Below are 17,794 nucleotides of genomic sequence, written 5' to 3' on the forward strand. Positions count from 1 at the left end.
TTGTAAAATTAGGTGACCCAATTTCCTATTTTTTTTATTGGAGAGTCAAAATTGCAAGTTTTACAAAGTTAAGGGACAAAAATGCATCATTTAAGCTTAAATACTAGTGCCAAGTAGGGTATATAGTTGAAAAACATGCACATCACATGCCAATGCTTATTATCCCATTTAAATGATGTAGCTTTCACATTATGTGGCACAATGGAGAACCGCAACTTTATGCCAATCCAAGAAAGTACTTACAATGCATAAACATTAGTGGCTTATTTTTTGCATTTTTATTCAATGAAATATTACTAATATCCATTCGTAGTCATGCTATAGACAATATCAAGAAAGACTTTCAACTAATCCACCTTCTCTCTCTTTAGGTACAATTATCATGGCATGCTTCTCAACTTTTCTTCCTCTACCAACCAATAGTCAAAAATAGAAAAATACACTAAAAAATGAATACAAACAATTAATCTCTTTAAGCAAGCCATCACCAAATTCACCTTGAACAGAAAAGAAAAGCTGAAATAATACATCTCCTATTTTCTTGGTGGTTGGAAGAAGGAATTGGAGAAAAAATCTTCAAGAGGGTAGAAGAAAAATGGTTGGAGAATCAAGAAAGTGGGTGGTGCTAATAGCAACAATTTGGATACAAGCATTCACAGGGACAAACTTTGACTTCTCATCATATTCATCTGAGATGAAATCAGTTCTTGATATAACTCAGCTTCAGCTGAATTCTCTTTCAGTTGCATCAGATATGGGGAAAGCATTTGGTTGGTGTTCTGGTGTCACACTCATGTATTTTCCTTTGTGGGTGGTTTTGATCATGTCTGCTTTCTTGGGGCTTCTTGGTTATGGTTTTCAATGGCTTGTTATTCAAAGACTCATTACTTTGCCTTATTATCTGGTCAGTTTTCATCACTTCTAACTAACTAACTAACTAACTAACTAACTAACCCCTCTTTACATTTCTACTATGTTGTTATTGCAAGTTTTGGTGCTTTGATTTCTGCATTTTCTTAGCTCATGTTATGTTTGTGGTAGAAATCTTGTTGACTATGTTATGACTTTTGGCAACTAGCAACAAGTAATTTGGGTTTTGTGCGCGAATATAAATGGATGATGATCAAATGTGGGTTTGATGCGCGAATATAATTGGAGGATGATCCAATGAATATGAATAGACTCTAATACCATCTTAAAATTTTGGTTGATCATAACTAAAACCCTACAAAACGAGCTCGTAAGATGAGTGTGTCTCCCTTTATAAACTCATTTCAAACCACGTTATCTCTATTCAATGTAAGACTTGGGTTTTCACTTCTTGACATATAACTAATTGGTAAAGCTCTTAATATTAGAACCATTTAGAAACAGAGTATTTTGAAACATAAGTACACTAGGGTATTTAATTTTCAAAGGTTAAGGCTAATGTTGCATATTCTAGAGCATCCACTTTATAAAATGGAGGATTGTCGATCCAAATAATACACATAATATGCCATAACTCTTATGACCATCAAACGGATTCTAAAAAATTAAATACGAATTTTGTTGGGGTTCCTCTTTAAGTAATATATAAGTACTTATATAATTGCTTTGTAGAGTGATGAAGTTTTGGTAAGCCTCCAAGACAAGTAACAATAAGGGAAGAAGAGAATCCAGTTCTGGTGACCCACCATGATTGGTGAGAGGCCACCAATTCTTATCCTCCGCAACAAATCTCCACCATGACATTGACCAATTTAAAAAGACAATAATTATCTGTTATTTTAAAATTATTATTATAAAAGTTGAAAATAAAAACACATGTTAACCGTGGGTGGGAGTGGGAGGAGATACACTTGCACCAGAAGAAAGATTTGATTTCTTTTTTTCATATTATTTGCCTAAACTAACGTATCATAATCTTTGTGCTTACTTAAAAAAAACAAATATTTGTGCTCCTCTCTAAAAAAAAGGGAAATGTTAACCGGTGCCCCCGGACATTGGTTAATGAAACAAATATAGTAACATCGCGTTGGAACTTGTGCAATCAACTCATTAAAAGTTTAAAAAATATTACTTTTTGGTCATTTATCATACACTTACCTCTTTCCTTTCCTATCCCTTACGCGTACCTCTTGCCTAATTTAAAATTAGATTAAATGATTTGAGACTTTTTGTCAAGTAGTCTAATAGTCAAAATTTCACCGATTAAGGTAAATAAATGAGAAATTTTAAGTTCGAACCCCAATCTTTACCTATTGTAATGTTCATACCAACTAAGCTATGTTCTCGGGTAAAATCAAAACCTTTCTAATATGAGTTAAATTGACAAATATATAAATTAAACTCATTTTAGTTAGCGTAAATTTTACATGTTCATAAATCTTTTAGGAAAAGCTCAAAAACTGATTTATATATTAACAAAACAATATTCTTGTATTATACTGCAGGTATTTTTTCTGTGCTTAATTGCAGGGTGTAGCATCTGCTGGTTCAACACCGTCTGCTATGTATTATGCATAAAAAATTTCACAACTAACCGTTCACTTGCATTATCTTTGAGCGTTAGTTTCAATGGTGTAAGTGCAGCTTTATTTACTCTCATTGCCAATGCAATAAACTCAAACAATGACACCCTCTATCTCTTGCTCAATGCCCTTGTTCCTCTCCTCATTACCGCATTAGTACTCATTCCAATTCTTTACCAATCACAGCCTCAGCAAAATTCCTCCAACACCCTTCATTGTCGCGATCGCGATTCCTTAGTTTTCCTTTGCCTCAACATCCTTGCCCTTGTTACAGGCATCTACCTCCTCTTCCTATATTCCCTCTCATCGTCCCCAACCGTAGCTCGTGCTATCCTTGTCGGCGCGGTTTTTCTCCTGGCAATGCTTTTATTCTTGCCATACATTGTTTATTCAAGAGAATGGTCTTGTTTCACCCTCCCTACAAGCTTTTCTTTATATGAATCAAGTTTCACTCGTGTTGATCATAGTGATGAACATGAGCTTCACAAAGAACTAATTAGTATAGAGGATAATGATGCAATGAATAATGGAAGTGTACAAAGCATGATGATAGAGAAGAGTTTTTGTTTTGGTAGTGTGTTGGAAAAGGAGAAACTTACAATGCTTGGTGAAGAGCATACAACTAAGATGTTGATTCGTAGGTGGGATTTTTGGCTATATTACATTGCATATTTTTGTGGAGGAACAATTGGATTGGTTTATAGTAATAACTTGGGCCAAATTTCTCAATCACTTGGACATAGTTCTCTGACAAGTTCTCTTGTCACACTTTATTCTACATGTTCATTTTTTGGTCGCCTTCTTGCAGCTGCACCTGATTTATTCAGCAGGTATGTATTAGAGGTCTTTGTAGGTTCAATGATAATTTATTTGTTCCTAATAAAGTATAATTACATGGAATAGTGTTGCATAACTAACATTTTTTTGATAGAATTTGTCTAGATTCAAGGATAATTCTGTTAATTGTTGGAAAATATTATGAAATCACCCTTGAATCTAGTTCAATGTTTATTAAATATTGACAATGATTCTTCAAAAACTATAGGAAAAAAAAAACTATGATTACTTTTCCATCAACTCAATAACTAGTTCACTAATATTGTATGACAAATGCAGCAAGATACACTTTGCAAGAACTGGATGGTTTGCAGCAGCCTTGATACCAACACCAATTGCCTTCATTTTATTAGCCATATCAGGCACTAAAACAGCATTACAATTAGGCACAAGCTTAATTGGATTAAGTTCTGGCTTTGTATTTTCTGCAGCAGTTTCTATTACATCAGAACTATTTGGTCCAAACAGTGTTGGTATGAACCACAATATCCTCATCACAAACATTCCTTTAGGTTCATGTCTCTATGGCCTTCTTGCAGCATTGGTTTATGACTCAAATGCCACAAGCAGAAGACATTCAATATGGTTGCGTGAGATGTCAATGTGCATGGGAAGGAAATGCTATATGCAGACATTTATATGGTGGAGTTGCATTTCAATTGTTGGATTGGTTTCAAGCTTCTTACTTTTCTTAAGGACCAAGCAAGCTTATGACAGTTGTGAAAGAAATAAAACTAGAAACAGAATACAGGCAAGTTAGCTTTTGAGTTAGAATTGTATGATGCAGATGTTGGAATTATATGAAATGAAATATAAATATATCATTTTTTAGTAATGTTGGAAAGTAAGAGAAGAATAATGTGGTGTTGTGCAATAATCACTCCTATGAAAGCAAATTTTGTCAGATCTTTGGTGTAAATTCAATGTGCTCTCCAACTCCAACGTTTAAAAAATGATGCAATGGGTCTGAACCTATGCACTCGAAGCCACAGACAATGGTTAGAGCACACAGAGCTTGTATTCACTAGGTTAGGTAATCTTCTGATTTTTGATCTTTTTGATAAATGAATCTACGCCCTTAAAAACACAAATATCATGAAATATAATCATGCAATCCCCACGTTAATTCACAACTATATCATCCGCATACTATGTCATATATGCAAGCATTATGTTAATTCAGTAATAAAAAATATCCTCTCAAATGCAAGGAAGATGATTCCAACAGATCAAATGATTAATATATGAGCATAATGAGCAATTTTTTTTTCTTTCCATTTTTACAAAAGCATGATTAGCAAACTAGTCAACACAAATAGTCCTCTCTATAAATATGAGAAATTTTGAAATTCATTGCTTCATTCAAAAGCAAGCAATTGCACAAACGATTCCTCAAATTCTAAGGGCTTTGAGACACCACCAAAGTTGAAATCACTCTCTAACCACGTGTTATTCCAACCTTTTAAATGAGCATGCTCAATTGTTAGCACAGTTCAACTCCCGTTTAAAATTTGAACATTAATTTGGAACATTATAGAAGATTGGGTCCATTTGTTTAACCCAATTCTCATATTGATAGCTATTAGTGTCACTTTAATAAATAAATTTAATATACTTTACGATTTTTTTTGTTGAATAGTCTAACATAATCATACGCATTAAGTATGGAAAAGCAAGAATTAATAAATTTGAATCCACACCTCAATGTACCAAATATTTTTATTTTTTGGGTACAAACCCGATCCTACTAGCTTTTTAATAAATTTTTTTTTATTGAGTAAATAATATGTTTGAATTTGACCAATATGTTTAGCAAAGGACAAATATATCAATTATTTTCACAAATGTATGGTGGAGTATAATCAGTTCAGGGTAATGTACCTAATATTAACGTAACGAGAATTAAAGGGTTTAATTCATCTTTACTTGATAAATGATGTTGGAGGTTGAAGGAGAAACGTGTTGGTTATGATATAGGTTGTTGAAGGCTTGTTACAGGGAGGAAGGGAGTCAAATTGGAGATGTAGGGAGATTAGGTTCAGTTTGGTAGAAAAATCTTACTATAGTACTAGTGATGATGTCTGGGCTGGTTTAAGGATAACAAAGGGCGTGATGTCGGGGACAAATTAACCACTTTATTTAAGTGGGATCCATGGTTGGAGGGAGAACCTTAATTTGAAGGACATGTTTAGATGATTGTTTGAGTTGTCTGAGAATAAAATGTTGACGGTGGTCGAATTGTTTTTGTTAGGATGGGAAAGGGAGGGGCATCGTGACATTGGTGTAGGAGGCTATCAACCTGGGAGGAATAGCAGGTGGGGGGAAGTGTTGTGCTTTGTTGAATTTTCTTGTTTTGCAGGACGGTAAGGAAGACAAGTAGTAATTACATCTTCATCAATCACAAAAATGTATAGTAAGTTGTGCTTATAATTTACTTGTCCAAGTTGAAGAACAAAATCACTTATGTGACTACTAACATGATTTGGCATAAGACAATTCCTTTGAAAGTAAGTCTCTTTGATTGGAGGTTGCTTCAGAATCACCTTCCTACGAAAGACAACTTAATCAGACAAGGTGTGCTTCAAAACAATGCACAACTTTGTGTGGGAGGGTACGGATCTTACGAGGATGTGGATCACCCGTTTACCCGTTGTGAATTTCTTGGTACAGTTTGGATTTTGGTTTCGCAATGGATAGCTTTTAGCACAGTTCATCCAGCGTGTCTTTTAGACCATTTTCTTCAATTTTGTCATTTTCGTGGAGCTTCAAAGTATTTTCGATCAATTTTGTATCTATTATGCTTTCTTGCATTTGGGTAATTTGAAAGGAAATAAACAATAGATTTTTTCAGTAAAAAGAGCAAACTCAACAACATTTACTTGACAAAATTAAGCTTCGGTCTTTTTGGTGATTGAAATCGGAATATTCCAAGTTCAGTTTCGACTATCATCTTTCAAGGTTTAATCCTCTTATGTGTTTGAGAGCATTTACTTATAATGTTTTTCTTTTTCTTTTTGGACTTTGGTTATTGTTGTAATTGTGTAAACTTTTGCCTTATTTTTTCTTCGCAGATCTTGTGCTAGGAGGACATGGTGGGTTGATTAATATAGTTTCATTTTAACTTCTTTAAAAAATGTACTCCATCCATTTCAAATTAAATAAAAAAATTTAGAATTTTTTTGGTAATAAAAACAATTGAAATAAAAGTTAACATACCTTTTACTATTAACATATATATAAAAAAAAACAATTACATTGGTAACATCTTGAAATATAAAGATATTAAATGAAACTATCAACATTAAAATAATGTTTCTTTTCGATCAGATAACATAATGACTAAAATTTCACCATTTTAAGGTGAATAAGTGGAGAATCTTGGGTTTGAACCCCGATCCTTGCATATTGCCATATTGCAATGCATCGTCCTTAACAACTCAGTTATGGTCACGAGGACAGATTAAAATAATGTTTATATTGAATATATATTTTTCTTTTGGAAAATGCTAACAAGTGCCCTAAGGGCATTGTTTAAGCATCTAAAAGTGGCAATTTTTGCATTGGAAATTGTACGGTTATGACTTTTAAAAGTGTTTGATTTGTATTTTCAAGACATAGTTTCTTTTTTTGGGTTCCTTAAACAATGCCCTTAGGGCACTTGTTAGCAAGACCCTTTTCTTTTATATGCAAAATTCCATTAAATATATGCGCTGCGCTCGTTATGAATTTTATCTGTTTATATATGTGGAAGTAAATCTTTATGTGCTGATATAAGAAAGTCGATAATAAAATTTTGAAAATTCATTCTCTTCGGTCACATTTATAAGCAAATATTCTTTATTCGAATTCACTGAATAATTAATGTATGTGAACTATAATATAATCTAGATGATTTTTTCTAGATTACCTTTGAAGAATGGTGGGTAATTTACCCACCAACCAATAAAAATGAGCAATTTATTGGTCGAGTCAAGATATATTAAAAAGGTGAATGCTGATTGGTGGAGTCAAGATATATTAAATTACCCATCATTCTTCCATGGGTATCCTAATTCTCACCAATCTAGATAGATAATCCCTCCGTTTCAAAATAAGCGTCGTTTGAGCCAATTACACACAGTTTAAGGAATGGAATGAAATAATCATTAGACATAACATTTTTACTAAACTACCCTTACTCTATAAGAAAAAGACAAACTTAAAGTTGCATTGAAAATTGTGTAAGAGAAAAGTTGGAGTATTTATTGAGGGTAAAGTTGGAAGAAAAAAATTAAAGTTGTATTGGAAATGTAAAGTTACGCTCATTTTGAAACAATTTTTTTTTTTTTTTGCAAAAGTGACACTTATTTTGAAACGAGAGAGTAATACATTGCTTTTTGTATTGTTTAATAGTAAATCGACCATAAAGCCCACTTTTATCTATTAACTTTTATTCCTCTCTTTTACTATTTGAGGAAGGAAAATGTTAACCAGTGTCCCCAGGGCACTAGTTAAGGTTTTTAAAGGGTAACTTATCACAAAAATATGTGTAATCAATGCATCGAAAATCGAAATATTTGACTTTTTTGTAAAATATTTTCTTCTTTTAGAATCCTTAAAGAGTGCCCTAGAGACACTCGTTAACAAGACCCTTTAAGGAATTCATAATTTTTTCTCTTTTATTATTTTAGCCCACCTTTTCTCTTTAATTATTTTAGCCCAAAGACATTAGTTGAGGATTTCATAAATAAATTTTTTATCTTGGAAATAAGTTATTACATTTGATCAAATAATAATTAGACAATTTTTTTAATTAAAACTTAGTTGTTTTGATTGTAGGGTCATGTTAACTTGTGCCATTAGGGTACAAGTTAAGGAGCTTAAAAAGGTAATTAAAAATAAATTTTATATTGAAAATATAACTTTTGCAACTTTTAAGACATTGAATGCACAAATTCCAAAAAAAACTTTATACATTTACCTTCTTAACTTATGCCCTAAGGGCACAAGTTAACATTTGCCTTGATTGTATAATCAGAGTAGGAGGGAGACGGGAATACTACTTTTTATTTATTTTTTGACCAAATGTTACTACTCTACTTGAAGGAGCATACTTTGCGCAACTAGTTGGAGTTAATATGATCAATGTCATTAATTGACAAGTAAAAAGCCCCTGTGCATGTTATCCAGGCGGAGAGGCAAGAAAGTTTGGGAATCCACATATGACTTCAGAAATCAACCAACTGTATAAATCAATATTCAATAAATAAATAAAATAAACTAAAATCAAAACCAGCAATTATAATGCTACTCTGCTCCCCCCTTCCCTCCTCTCAGAGGAAGAAAACAATCACGTGGCCCATAGTCTCTTATCATATCATAATCTCACACGATTCAAATCAAATCACCATGTGCTCACTTAACACCTGACGTGGCAATCAAATATTTATACATAACATGCAAAAATAACACTCTCATCTCACTCTATGGTAATATCAATATCAATATCAATATCAATATCAATCAATCTCCAAAACTATATTATTACCTGTTTTAATTTGTCTAGTTTAGGTCTCCCCCAGTTTTCAACTTTCAATTTCAAATTATTACTACTATGGTTAACTTGAATAATGTAGTAAGATGAAAGAAAGATTCACTCCACTATAGTAGAAATGGAAATGCAAATTAAAACAAGGCCATTGAATTCTGGTGCAAGTTACAGAACTTTAGCAACACCTGTATACAAAAATGAAGCAACATATTTCACTCATTGTTTGGTCATTCTCTAACCACCACCATCACCACCACACTAACCCCTATGCAATTAAACTCAACTCATTACAACTTAACTCTGGTTTACTCACTCCCCATTCACATACAGCCACATTCATACTCATACACATCACTAACTATACCTAGCAATTAAGCTACATTATCATTATTCAAAGAAAAAGCCAAAACAAAATTAAAACAAACCAATGAATCCGGTCATAACATTTGGTTCATATTCACAAGTATACATATCTTTCTTGTGTAGTATGTACTACTAACTTAACTTACCCATTACCCATAACCCATTTACAGCTAAGAACTTGTCATGAAAAAAATAAGATGATGGTAAAAGTAAAGGGAGAGGATTGAATACAGATTGCACAAATGTCATAAAAATGATTCACTGTTTTCACAAAAATCCTTGTTGTTGCTAAAAATAGAACAAAAAACAGAATCATCCATCCACTACTCAACTTTCACTTCTTCCACTCAACTAGTTACACCATTGATCTGTTTTATTAACACCAAACCCAAAACCCATTTCGTGATTGCCGAGTTACACCATATTATCTGCACAAACACTCAGAAAAACAAGAGAGAGAAAGAGAAAGTAGATAGCAATGATGATGGATGAGGGAGAAGGTAAGAAGAAAGTTGTGGTTCAGAAAACCGAGGCGTGTGGTTTCATGGCAGGTGTTGAAGATGAACTAGGGTTTGTCAACGTGAAAGGAGACAACAACAACAACAAGATTAACGGGTCGGGTCAACGGATCCATCATGATCATGGTTTAGTTGCTGCTGCATTTGGAACTGTTCATAGGAAGAAAAGGATGGCTAGGCAAAGAAGATCTTCATCTTCAACCATCACTATTCATCTCAAAAATCTTCCTTCTTCTACTACTACTACTACCTCGCACGTGCCAATCTCTCCAATTCCACCTCTTTTTCATTCTCTCCCTCCCGCACGTGTGAGTTTTTTTTTCTCTTCATTTTCTTTTTTTATTCAAATATTTTAGATCTGTGTTTTTTATTATCTGTCCTAGTTGGATTTGCAAAAACTTGTGTTTCTTTGTCTCGTGATTCTCATACTTATTTTATTAATATATGTTTTTTCACAACAATCTTTTCCGATGTTAATTGTATAGATTTTTAATACACGTTGAGAAATGCTTCTTTGAACAAATTTAATACTAGTAGTAGTTTGATCTTAATGGAGCAGAGTTGTACGCAAATAGATCGACAAGAATTGTGCCAAGAAGTTTTTTTTTTTTTTTTTAAATTGAATATCATCTACAATCAATTACAGAAACCAAAGATTAATCTTTTGAATTGGATCAAACCACAATAGATGACGAAGTTCTTCCTAAAATGACTTAACACCGTTGTATTCTCAGACCTACACTAATTTATACACACCCACACAAGAAAATGAAGATAAAACTAAATAGAACAATCTAGTTAAAAAAATACAATAATTAAATAAAAGGGAAGTGGATGTATGGGATGTGTAGTAAACGAAGTTGTTAGACACAAGTCAAAACATTTTGATTTTCAAACTTGTGTATGTCTTGTACTAGTATAGCATTGTGTCAGAATACTGCGCATCCAAGTAATAATATGTATAAAAATGGAAAAAGGATGAGGCTTTTAACTCTTTGCTAGAAGAGGCAGAATCTATGTCTGTACGGAATTTGCCTCGTGGATCCACGGGCAATGACCAAAATAATGTTTATTCATTCACAGTAAAGTTTATATATGTAGATTTAATTTGATAATAATGTTAATTAATACTATTCATCGGTGTTTGTACGAAGCATATGTAGAAGTAATGCTTATAGAATTTTGGTGACCTTGTCTTTTTGGTTTAACTATATCAATGTGTATAGGTTACTCAATTCAGAAGTCTATTCTATGGGTCAACGATATCATGTATAAGCTACTCATTTTAGAAGTCAACGGTATCACGTATATGCTACTCATTTCGGAAGTTCAACGATGTCATCTATACGTTACTCAATTCAGAAGTCAATTTCATAGGTCAACTATATCATGTATACGGCACTCATTTCGGAAGTCGATTTTATGGGTCAACGATATCATGAATACGTTACTCATTTCGAAAGTCGATTTTATTGGTCAACGGTCACTTTGACTATATCATGTATACGTTACTCATTGAATTACGAAAGTTAATTTTACGGGTCAACGGTCACTTCAAGACGTAATCTCGATCGTTTATAGAGATCGGACAACTGTCATTCTAACTTCCCAATTTGCGAAAGTCACGTGAGTCATTTGATCTTTATCCAATAACTTAGATCGACTCGATTGAGTGATCACAAGAACTATTGACTATAGATTGTCTTTATCTTAGTCAATGTCTAGTCCTTGGAAGCTGAAAACTCCTACTTTTGGTTCCCTAAATCTTTGGTGGTGGTGTGGTTAAAATATTTGATGATTATTGGTGGTAAATAGAGCCTTTACATTTGGGAATTTATGTATTTCAAGATAAGCCATAAGGCATGCTAGACAATGCTTTGGGCACTCTGCCTCTTTACCACCGTTACTCTTTACTCGATGCTCTTATGTTGGATATAAATATAATATGGTGTTACTGTTGATGTTTTTAGTTAGACTAAAATTGTAGTACGTTTAACATATTTTATACTAATTTGTCCCAACTTTTTGCAGCATTTACTATAATGCTTTTGTTCAATGTTGTTTTTTACATTAAATTAGTTAATACCATAAATGGCCTTGACAATTTTCATTCTGTTTATAGGAAATCGATCATAGGAGGTTGAGATTCCTTTTCCAAAAGGAGTTGAAGAACAGTGATGTTAGCTCCCTTAGGAGAATGGTGTTGCCTAAGGTCTGACCTTTGCTTATAGACTTCATTTCTCTGTAGCATTATCTGTAAAATAGTTTCAATTAACTACATTTTAAAACCATCATAACCTTATAATATAATAAATTTATTATAACTTGCAGAAAGCAGCAGAGGCTTTCCTTCCTGTCCTTGAATCGAAGGAAGGAATTCTTCTCAGCATGAATGATATAGATGGTCTTCATGTATGGAGTTTCAAGTACAGGTCTGCTATGTGCATACATTGTTGGTTAATTGTCATAGCAACAAAATAAAACCAGAATGAAATTTAATGCAATTACATTCGGAACTAGATTAAATGTACAGTCACACACTTACACGGTCGCAGATCTTAGCCGTCAGATAAAGAATGATTGACTCATATTTGAAATTGTACTTTAAAGTCATTTGGGCGAATTCATACTACGAGTCATTTGATCTTTATCTAATGACAGATTATATTTCTATTTCAATACTGCAGGTTTTGGCCTAACAATAACAGTCGAATGTATGTACTTGAAAACACTGGTATGTTGAATTAACTTAAAATACTTCTCTAATTCCATTTGAGAGTTAAACTTTGCTTAAAAAAATATTAGTTTGTTAAATATTTTCAGGAGACTTTGTTAGCACACATGGTCTACGCTTTGGAGACTCCATTATGGTTTACCAAGATAATCAAAATCACAATTATGTATGAGATTAACAAGAAAACTAAGTAGAACTAATTCTTTTTCAATTCTAATATTTCATTAAGCTCTTTCTTAACCATGTATTTTTTTTTCCTGTCATATGCATTACTACAGGTAATTCAGGCAAAGAAAGCTTGTGATCAAGATGAGTATATGGAAGAAGCTAATGATACAATCAATCATATCTTCGTCGATGATTATGAGGTGAACAAAAGTTGCTTTGATGTAGCTTATCCTGCAATGAATGATACAAGTATGTCATTTATATATGACACAACCATCTCAAATGACTCACCACTTGATTTTTTGGGTGGATCAATGACCAATTACTCAAGAATTGGATCAGTTGAAACATTTGGCTCTGTTGAGAATCTGTCTCTTGATGACTTCTATTGAGGTCATTACTACATATGAAGGGCACTAACATGGTTACTAGGAAGGTGGGTTCCTCCATTTTGGTACCGAGAAAATGAAAGTGTGTTTTTTTTTGTTCTTTTTGTGGTTGTCATGACAATGGGAGGAATTGTGTAGAATAAAAGAGTAGTCAGTGGACATGTTTTTGTGTTCCTCTCTCTTGAACAAGGTTGGGACTGCTCTACGACGATGTATTGTTTATAATTTTTGGTGGATAACATCTACATAAATTATCTTGAATGTTTCAGTATAGATCGTTTAATATTAGAAAAATGCTACTTGGTACGACAATAAATTCGTGGGAAACACACGAAAGAGTCAAATAACGTGGTTTCAATTTTATAAGCTTTTTTTCTTTATTCTGACAAAAGAAACAAGCCTTTGACTCCTTTGATCTGACAAAATCATTCATTGTTTTGATGAATTCTTGTAAGCCACCGTCTTTGCCACTTCTTCTTCCCTTGCGTTTCATTGCAATATCCTGGAATATAATTCGACATTGAGATATATTGATAAATTTATCTCTGTTATTCTTTGTTTAATTCACAAAGAATTGTCATTGGGGATTAGTTTTTTCGCTTTGAGGAGACTTAGAAGACCAACTTCTCTGATCGTATATCTGACTACCAAACTGAGTATACCTTCCAATTTTACTTGAATATCTGTCAAGCGAGAGATAAGCGGCTACAGGTCTTGAATAATTTTTTTTTTTTTTTGGTACAAAAGAGGGCCAAAGGCCCAGCAGAAAACTAAACAACTAATTGAACATGCCTAGGAAAACAAGTCCCAGAAAGATCATCAAAAAGAAACCTATGGAGCTCACTAGGTGGAGACTCCAATCTAGTAACAACAAAAGAGTCTAAAGAAAGGCTAAAGGTCGCCAACCAATCTGCACAACGATTACCCTCTCTCCAAGTATGACGAAACTGGACATGCCAATCTAAAGCCAAAAGGTTACGAATACGCCGCATCAACGTGGGAATGGCTCCACTAAAGTTACAACTACCAATAACCATATCAATAAGAGTTTTAGAGTCGCTTTCCACAATGAGTTGTGGAATCTGTTCTCGCCAAGCCATATCCAAACCAAGGTACATGCCCCACAATTCAGCATGAAGCGCGTCACACACTCCAACCTTTTTAATGTAGCCTTTTAACCATCTTCCATCTGAGCTGCGAAAAAGGCCACCACACCCTGAATTTTCTCCACCACCTTTGCAAGCACCATCACTATTGAGTTTTATCCAACCTTCAGGGGGTTTATCCCAACCCACGTAGATCGTCTCTTTCTGCTGAAGATTGCGATGAGGCGGAAGGGTTGAACAAAGGTCTATCTGTCTAGTAAAGTCTTGGATCACCATGACAGGGTTGTTTGGCAGGTGAAAATCATTTTCAAAGATTGCTTTGTTTCTCCACGTCCATAAGAACCAACAAGATGTCATGAAAATTGTCTTCCAGTTCTTAGTAGTTGCACATATGTCATGCTTGCCGAGGTTGTTGAAAATCCAGTCCCTGCAATCAAAAGTAAAGAAATCAGTCATGAAATGAGATGGAACTAGGCGGAGCCATACCTGAGTTGCATAGGCACAATCCCGGAGCACATGAATGGTAGTCTCATCTGCTGTCCCACATCTAGAACAAATTGGAGATATGCCGACTCCCCACTTGCTTCTACGAAAATTGGTAAGGATGCGCTCATGAGCTGCAAGCCAGATAAAAGTTTGAATACGATGAGGTCCTTTCCATTTCCACAAAGAATTCCAATCTCCTTCCAAGGCATGAATATCTCCATGTTGCAATCTATAAGCACTTTAAATGGTAAACTGATGAATAATATTTTTTTTAATAAAAAAAGAAAGGGTTAAATATGTTTTTGGTCCAACTTTGTATATAATTTAGAGAACAAATTAGAGACCAACTTTGACAGTCTAGGGTCATCCTTTCAACAAAAAAAAAAAAAACTAAGTTTGCTTGAAGTAGTAAATGGTAAAAGGTGATAAAGGAAATATGCAAATGAGTCGTGTGTTAATTTAACATCAAAATACATACACAATATTTGACACCAATTATGTTTATTTTACTTTGTATGTTTTACAACTTACACACATTATATACAAATTAGAGAACACCATATTTGACATCGAAATTTTGATGTTAAAGTTCATTTCTCTGTTGGTGTCTTCAAAGTAATCTATATGACTACACCATAAAAAAAAAAAAAACTAGATAGACAAATGTATTTTTTAATTTTTGAATCATTTTTTATTATATTTAATTCCGGATGGATGAAGCAATTACAATGCACATGTTACATAATGTAAGATTGAGAAAATTTCTAGTTTGCTAAGCCACATACCATAAAAAGTTTTTGCAGAACTAACTTGTTGATTTCTCAATCAATCGACCAAGTCTACCATGTCTCTAATTTGATGGAAATGAGTACTCCATACACGTTTTGGATTTAATCAAATCATAATGTATCCAATCAGCTAAGGCATGAGACAACATCCACCACCTTGATTAACCGGGCATCAATTGACTATGCATGCTCTCCATATTCTTATTTTTTATTTGGTCAACTCATTGGTCATTATCTGTCTTTGATTTCAACTGCTCCAAAAATCACCTCCAACTGCTGAGATAACAAAGTTGCTGAAATTATTTTGGTTACATGGTATGCTGCACTTCAGTCAGTGTGCCATGACTCTCAACATCAATTAGGCAAGTTTGTGGTTGACGGAGTGGTGCTAACTGAGAATGTAGACAGGAACGAGGAGGAGTGTAATAATTGGTCCACTAATTCCATCTATGTGGTGGAGTGTTCCACCAGTGTGTTCATAGTTCCGTTCAAGACAAAAATCCAACAGAATTGTTTTCACCATTCATAAAAACTGAACTGAACTATTAAGGATGTATCCCAAATCGAACTATTGCTATGATTTGGTGCGTATTGGATCTATAGTTTCCAACTGAACCATACCTAACCTTTTTAAAAAGTAAAATAGATTTTTTGAATTGAATTAATTTTTTTTGGACTATCCAACGGAATTGTTTCAAATTGTTATTATTATCTTTATAATTAGTATTGAATTTTTTTTTAAAAAACGAACCAAATCAAATATTGGACTATTTAAGGAAAAAAAAACCTAAATTGAGCCACCAAGTCGAACCGAATCACACTGGTAAATCATGAACTGAATCGATGATTTAATTCGCGAACCACTACTCACAATCTAGAATAAATTAAAGCTTCTCATGATGTGAGCTTAAGTTGTCGATAGATTCAAGGATATCTTCATGTATGGTAAGAGGTGCTTGCATTATGTCCAGTTTTGTAGCCAATTTTGAACTCGACCTTGTAGCGACCTCAAAAGTGACCACCACAACCACGATTAGATCCGTTACGACCGTCGCGACCACCGTTATGATTAGAGAATTGTTGTCATTGCTTGAAATTTTACGGGTGGATTTGCCTCAATTTCTTAGACTTGAAAAACACTAACAAGAAGAGACTTAGTAGAGAATATGTATTCATCTTTTCCAATTTTGATGCATGTGAAAGAAGCATTGACTATGCTTCAATGACAAGAAGTACATCTAGAATAAATTAAAGCTTCTCATGATGTGAGCTTAAGTTGCCGATAGATTCAAGGATATCTTCAATGTTTCGAATGCGTGAAAGGTATTCAACAATTGATTTTTCACCTTTCGTGATATTCTTGAGTTCAAATAGGAGTGTCTTGACTTTTTAGTGATATGTGTTTTGTAGAACACATGAACTTTATCCCAAATTATATACGAATGAACGCTCGAACGACTCATATTAGAATAGAGTCGGATAAAGTGGTGAGAAGCCACATGAAAAGAAGTGAGTCGCGTTGTTTCCACTCAATGTTTGTTAGATTTTCAACATTATTGGAACGATCAATCTCGATAATATTACATGGTATAGTCTTTAGATTCACCACATGATGATGAAGTTTATGATTGCGAATTATTCCTTCAACTTACTGTTTCCTTGAGTGAATAAATTTCTCATTGAGTTTGATAGTTGATTGTTGAACAAAAGTCTTGAAGATATTTTTCAAAAATGACAAAACAACAGAAGTTTGATCTTGGTGCGTTTAATTATAATCACCTTTCTAAGTCATGGTTACGATTGAATTCAAACTCAAGATACCATACAGAAAGTGAGAGAAAATGAAGGAAAATAGAATCATTGAATTTTTGTATGATGACAATTATATTACCCGTCAATAAAATATGAGTAGAGTTACTCATGTTATTGATTGGTGCCAACTCAGTTAACTATACCCACATATATTTCTTGAGAAATATACCCAGATTTTATTGATGGGCAACAAAGTTGCCCAATAAAAAAACCCGACACTAAAACCCAATAATGTCCAACGAATATAGATCGGTTGACAAGAATGTTGCAATATACAAGGACATAAGTTTACCTCAGATTTCTCGTTTAATTTTGTTTACCTCAGATACAAAAATAATAATAAAACTCAAAAATTAAAACTATTTTCTTCTTTCAAAAAAAAAAAAAATTTAAACTATTTTGTTGAACTGACATTATTTTTGGACGAAAAACTTGTATTATTATTTTTTATTTATTTGTAAGAATGGATAATTGATAATAATAAAATGTGTTTATACGAAGTTGGACATTGAGATGCAGTGATAATAAACACAATCATCATCAGAAACAC

The 17,794-nt window shown here is 33.4% G+C and overlaps 2 protein-coding genes across 2 annotated transcripts; both read left to right on the top strand.

The window, feature by feature from the left end:
- Positions 1-326: 326 nt before the first annotated feature.
- Positions 327-4,185, top strand: LOC146909171 (protein NUCLEAR FUSION DEFECTIVE 4-like). Its single transcript, XM_085724162.1, has 3 exons — positions 327-904; positions 2,436-3,343; positions 3,630-4,185. The coding sequence occupies exons 1-3, from the start codon at positions 596-598 to the stop codon at positions 4,108-4,110; spliced, it is 1,698 nt and encodes a 565-aa protein (XP_085580288.1). The 5' UTR covers positions 327-595; the 3' UTR covers positions 4,111-4,185.
- Positions 4,186-9,098: 4,913 nt separating this feature from the next.
- LOC146909172 (B3 domain-containing transcription factor FUS3-like) lies at positions 9,099-13,323 on the top strand. The gene is made up of 6 exons (XM_085724188.1): positions 9,099-10,069; positions 11,884-11,973; positions 12,093-12,193; positions 12,449-12,495; positions 12,585-12,661; positions 12,774-13,323. The coding sequence occupies exons 1-6, from the start codon at positions 9,722-9,724 to the stop codon at positions 13,053-13,055; spliced, it is 945 nt and encodes a 314-aa protein (XP_085580314.1). The 5' UTR covers positions 9,099-9,721; the 3' UTR covers positions 13,056-13,323.
- The last annotated feature ends 4,471 nt before the right edge of the window (positions 13,324-17,794 follow it).

The sequence above is a fragment of the Medicago sativa genome, chromosome 7 (genome assembly GCF_051527215.1).
Source record: "Medicago sativa cultivar Bolivia chromosome 7, Bolivia_mono, whole genome shotgun sequence".
Classification (NCBI taxonomy): domain Eukaryota; kingdom Viridiplantae; phylum Streptophyta; class Magnoliopsida; order Fabales; family Fabaceae; genus Medicago; species Medicago sativa.

Bases quoted from the DNA above. Each gene is read 5' to 3' on its own strand.
- LOC146909172 (XM_085724188.1), top strand. From the start codon at position 9,722: ATGATGATGGATGAGGGAGAAGGTAAGAAGAAAGTTGTGGTTCAGAAA. The intron at 11,974-12,092 runs GTCTGACCTTTG...TATAACTTGCAG, and splicing joins GGAGAATGGTGTTGCCTAAG to AAAGCAGCAGAGGCTTTCCT. The intron at 12,194-12,448 runs GTCTGCTATGTG...TCAATACTGCAG, and splicing joins GTATGGAGTTTCAAGTACAG to GTTTTGGCCTAACAATAACA.
- LOC146909171 (XM_085724162.1), top strand. From the start codon at position 596: ATGGTTGGAGAATCAAGAAAGTGGGTGGTGCTAATAGCAACAATTTGG. The intron at 905-2,435 runs GTCAGTTTTCAT...ATTATACTGCAG, and splicing joins TTACTTTGCCTTATTATCTG to GTATTTTTTCTGTGCTTAAT. The intron at 3,344-3,629 runs GTATGTATTAGA...TGACAAATGCAG, and splicing joins GCACCTGATTTATTCAGCAG to CAAGATACACTTTGCAAGAA.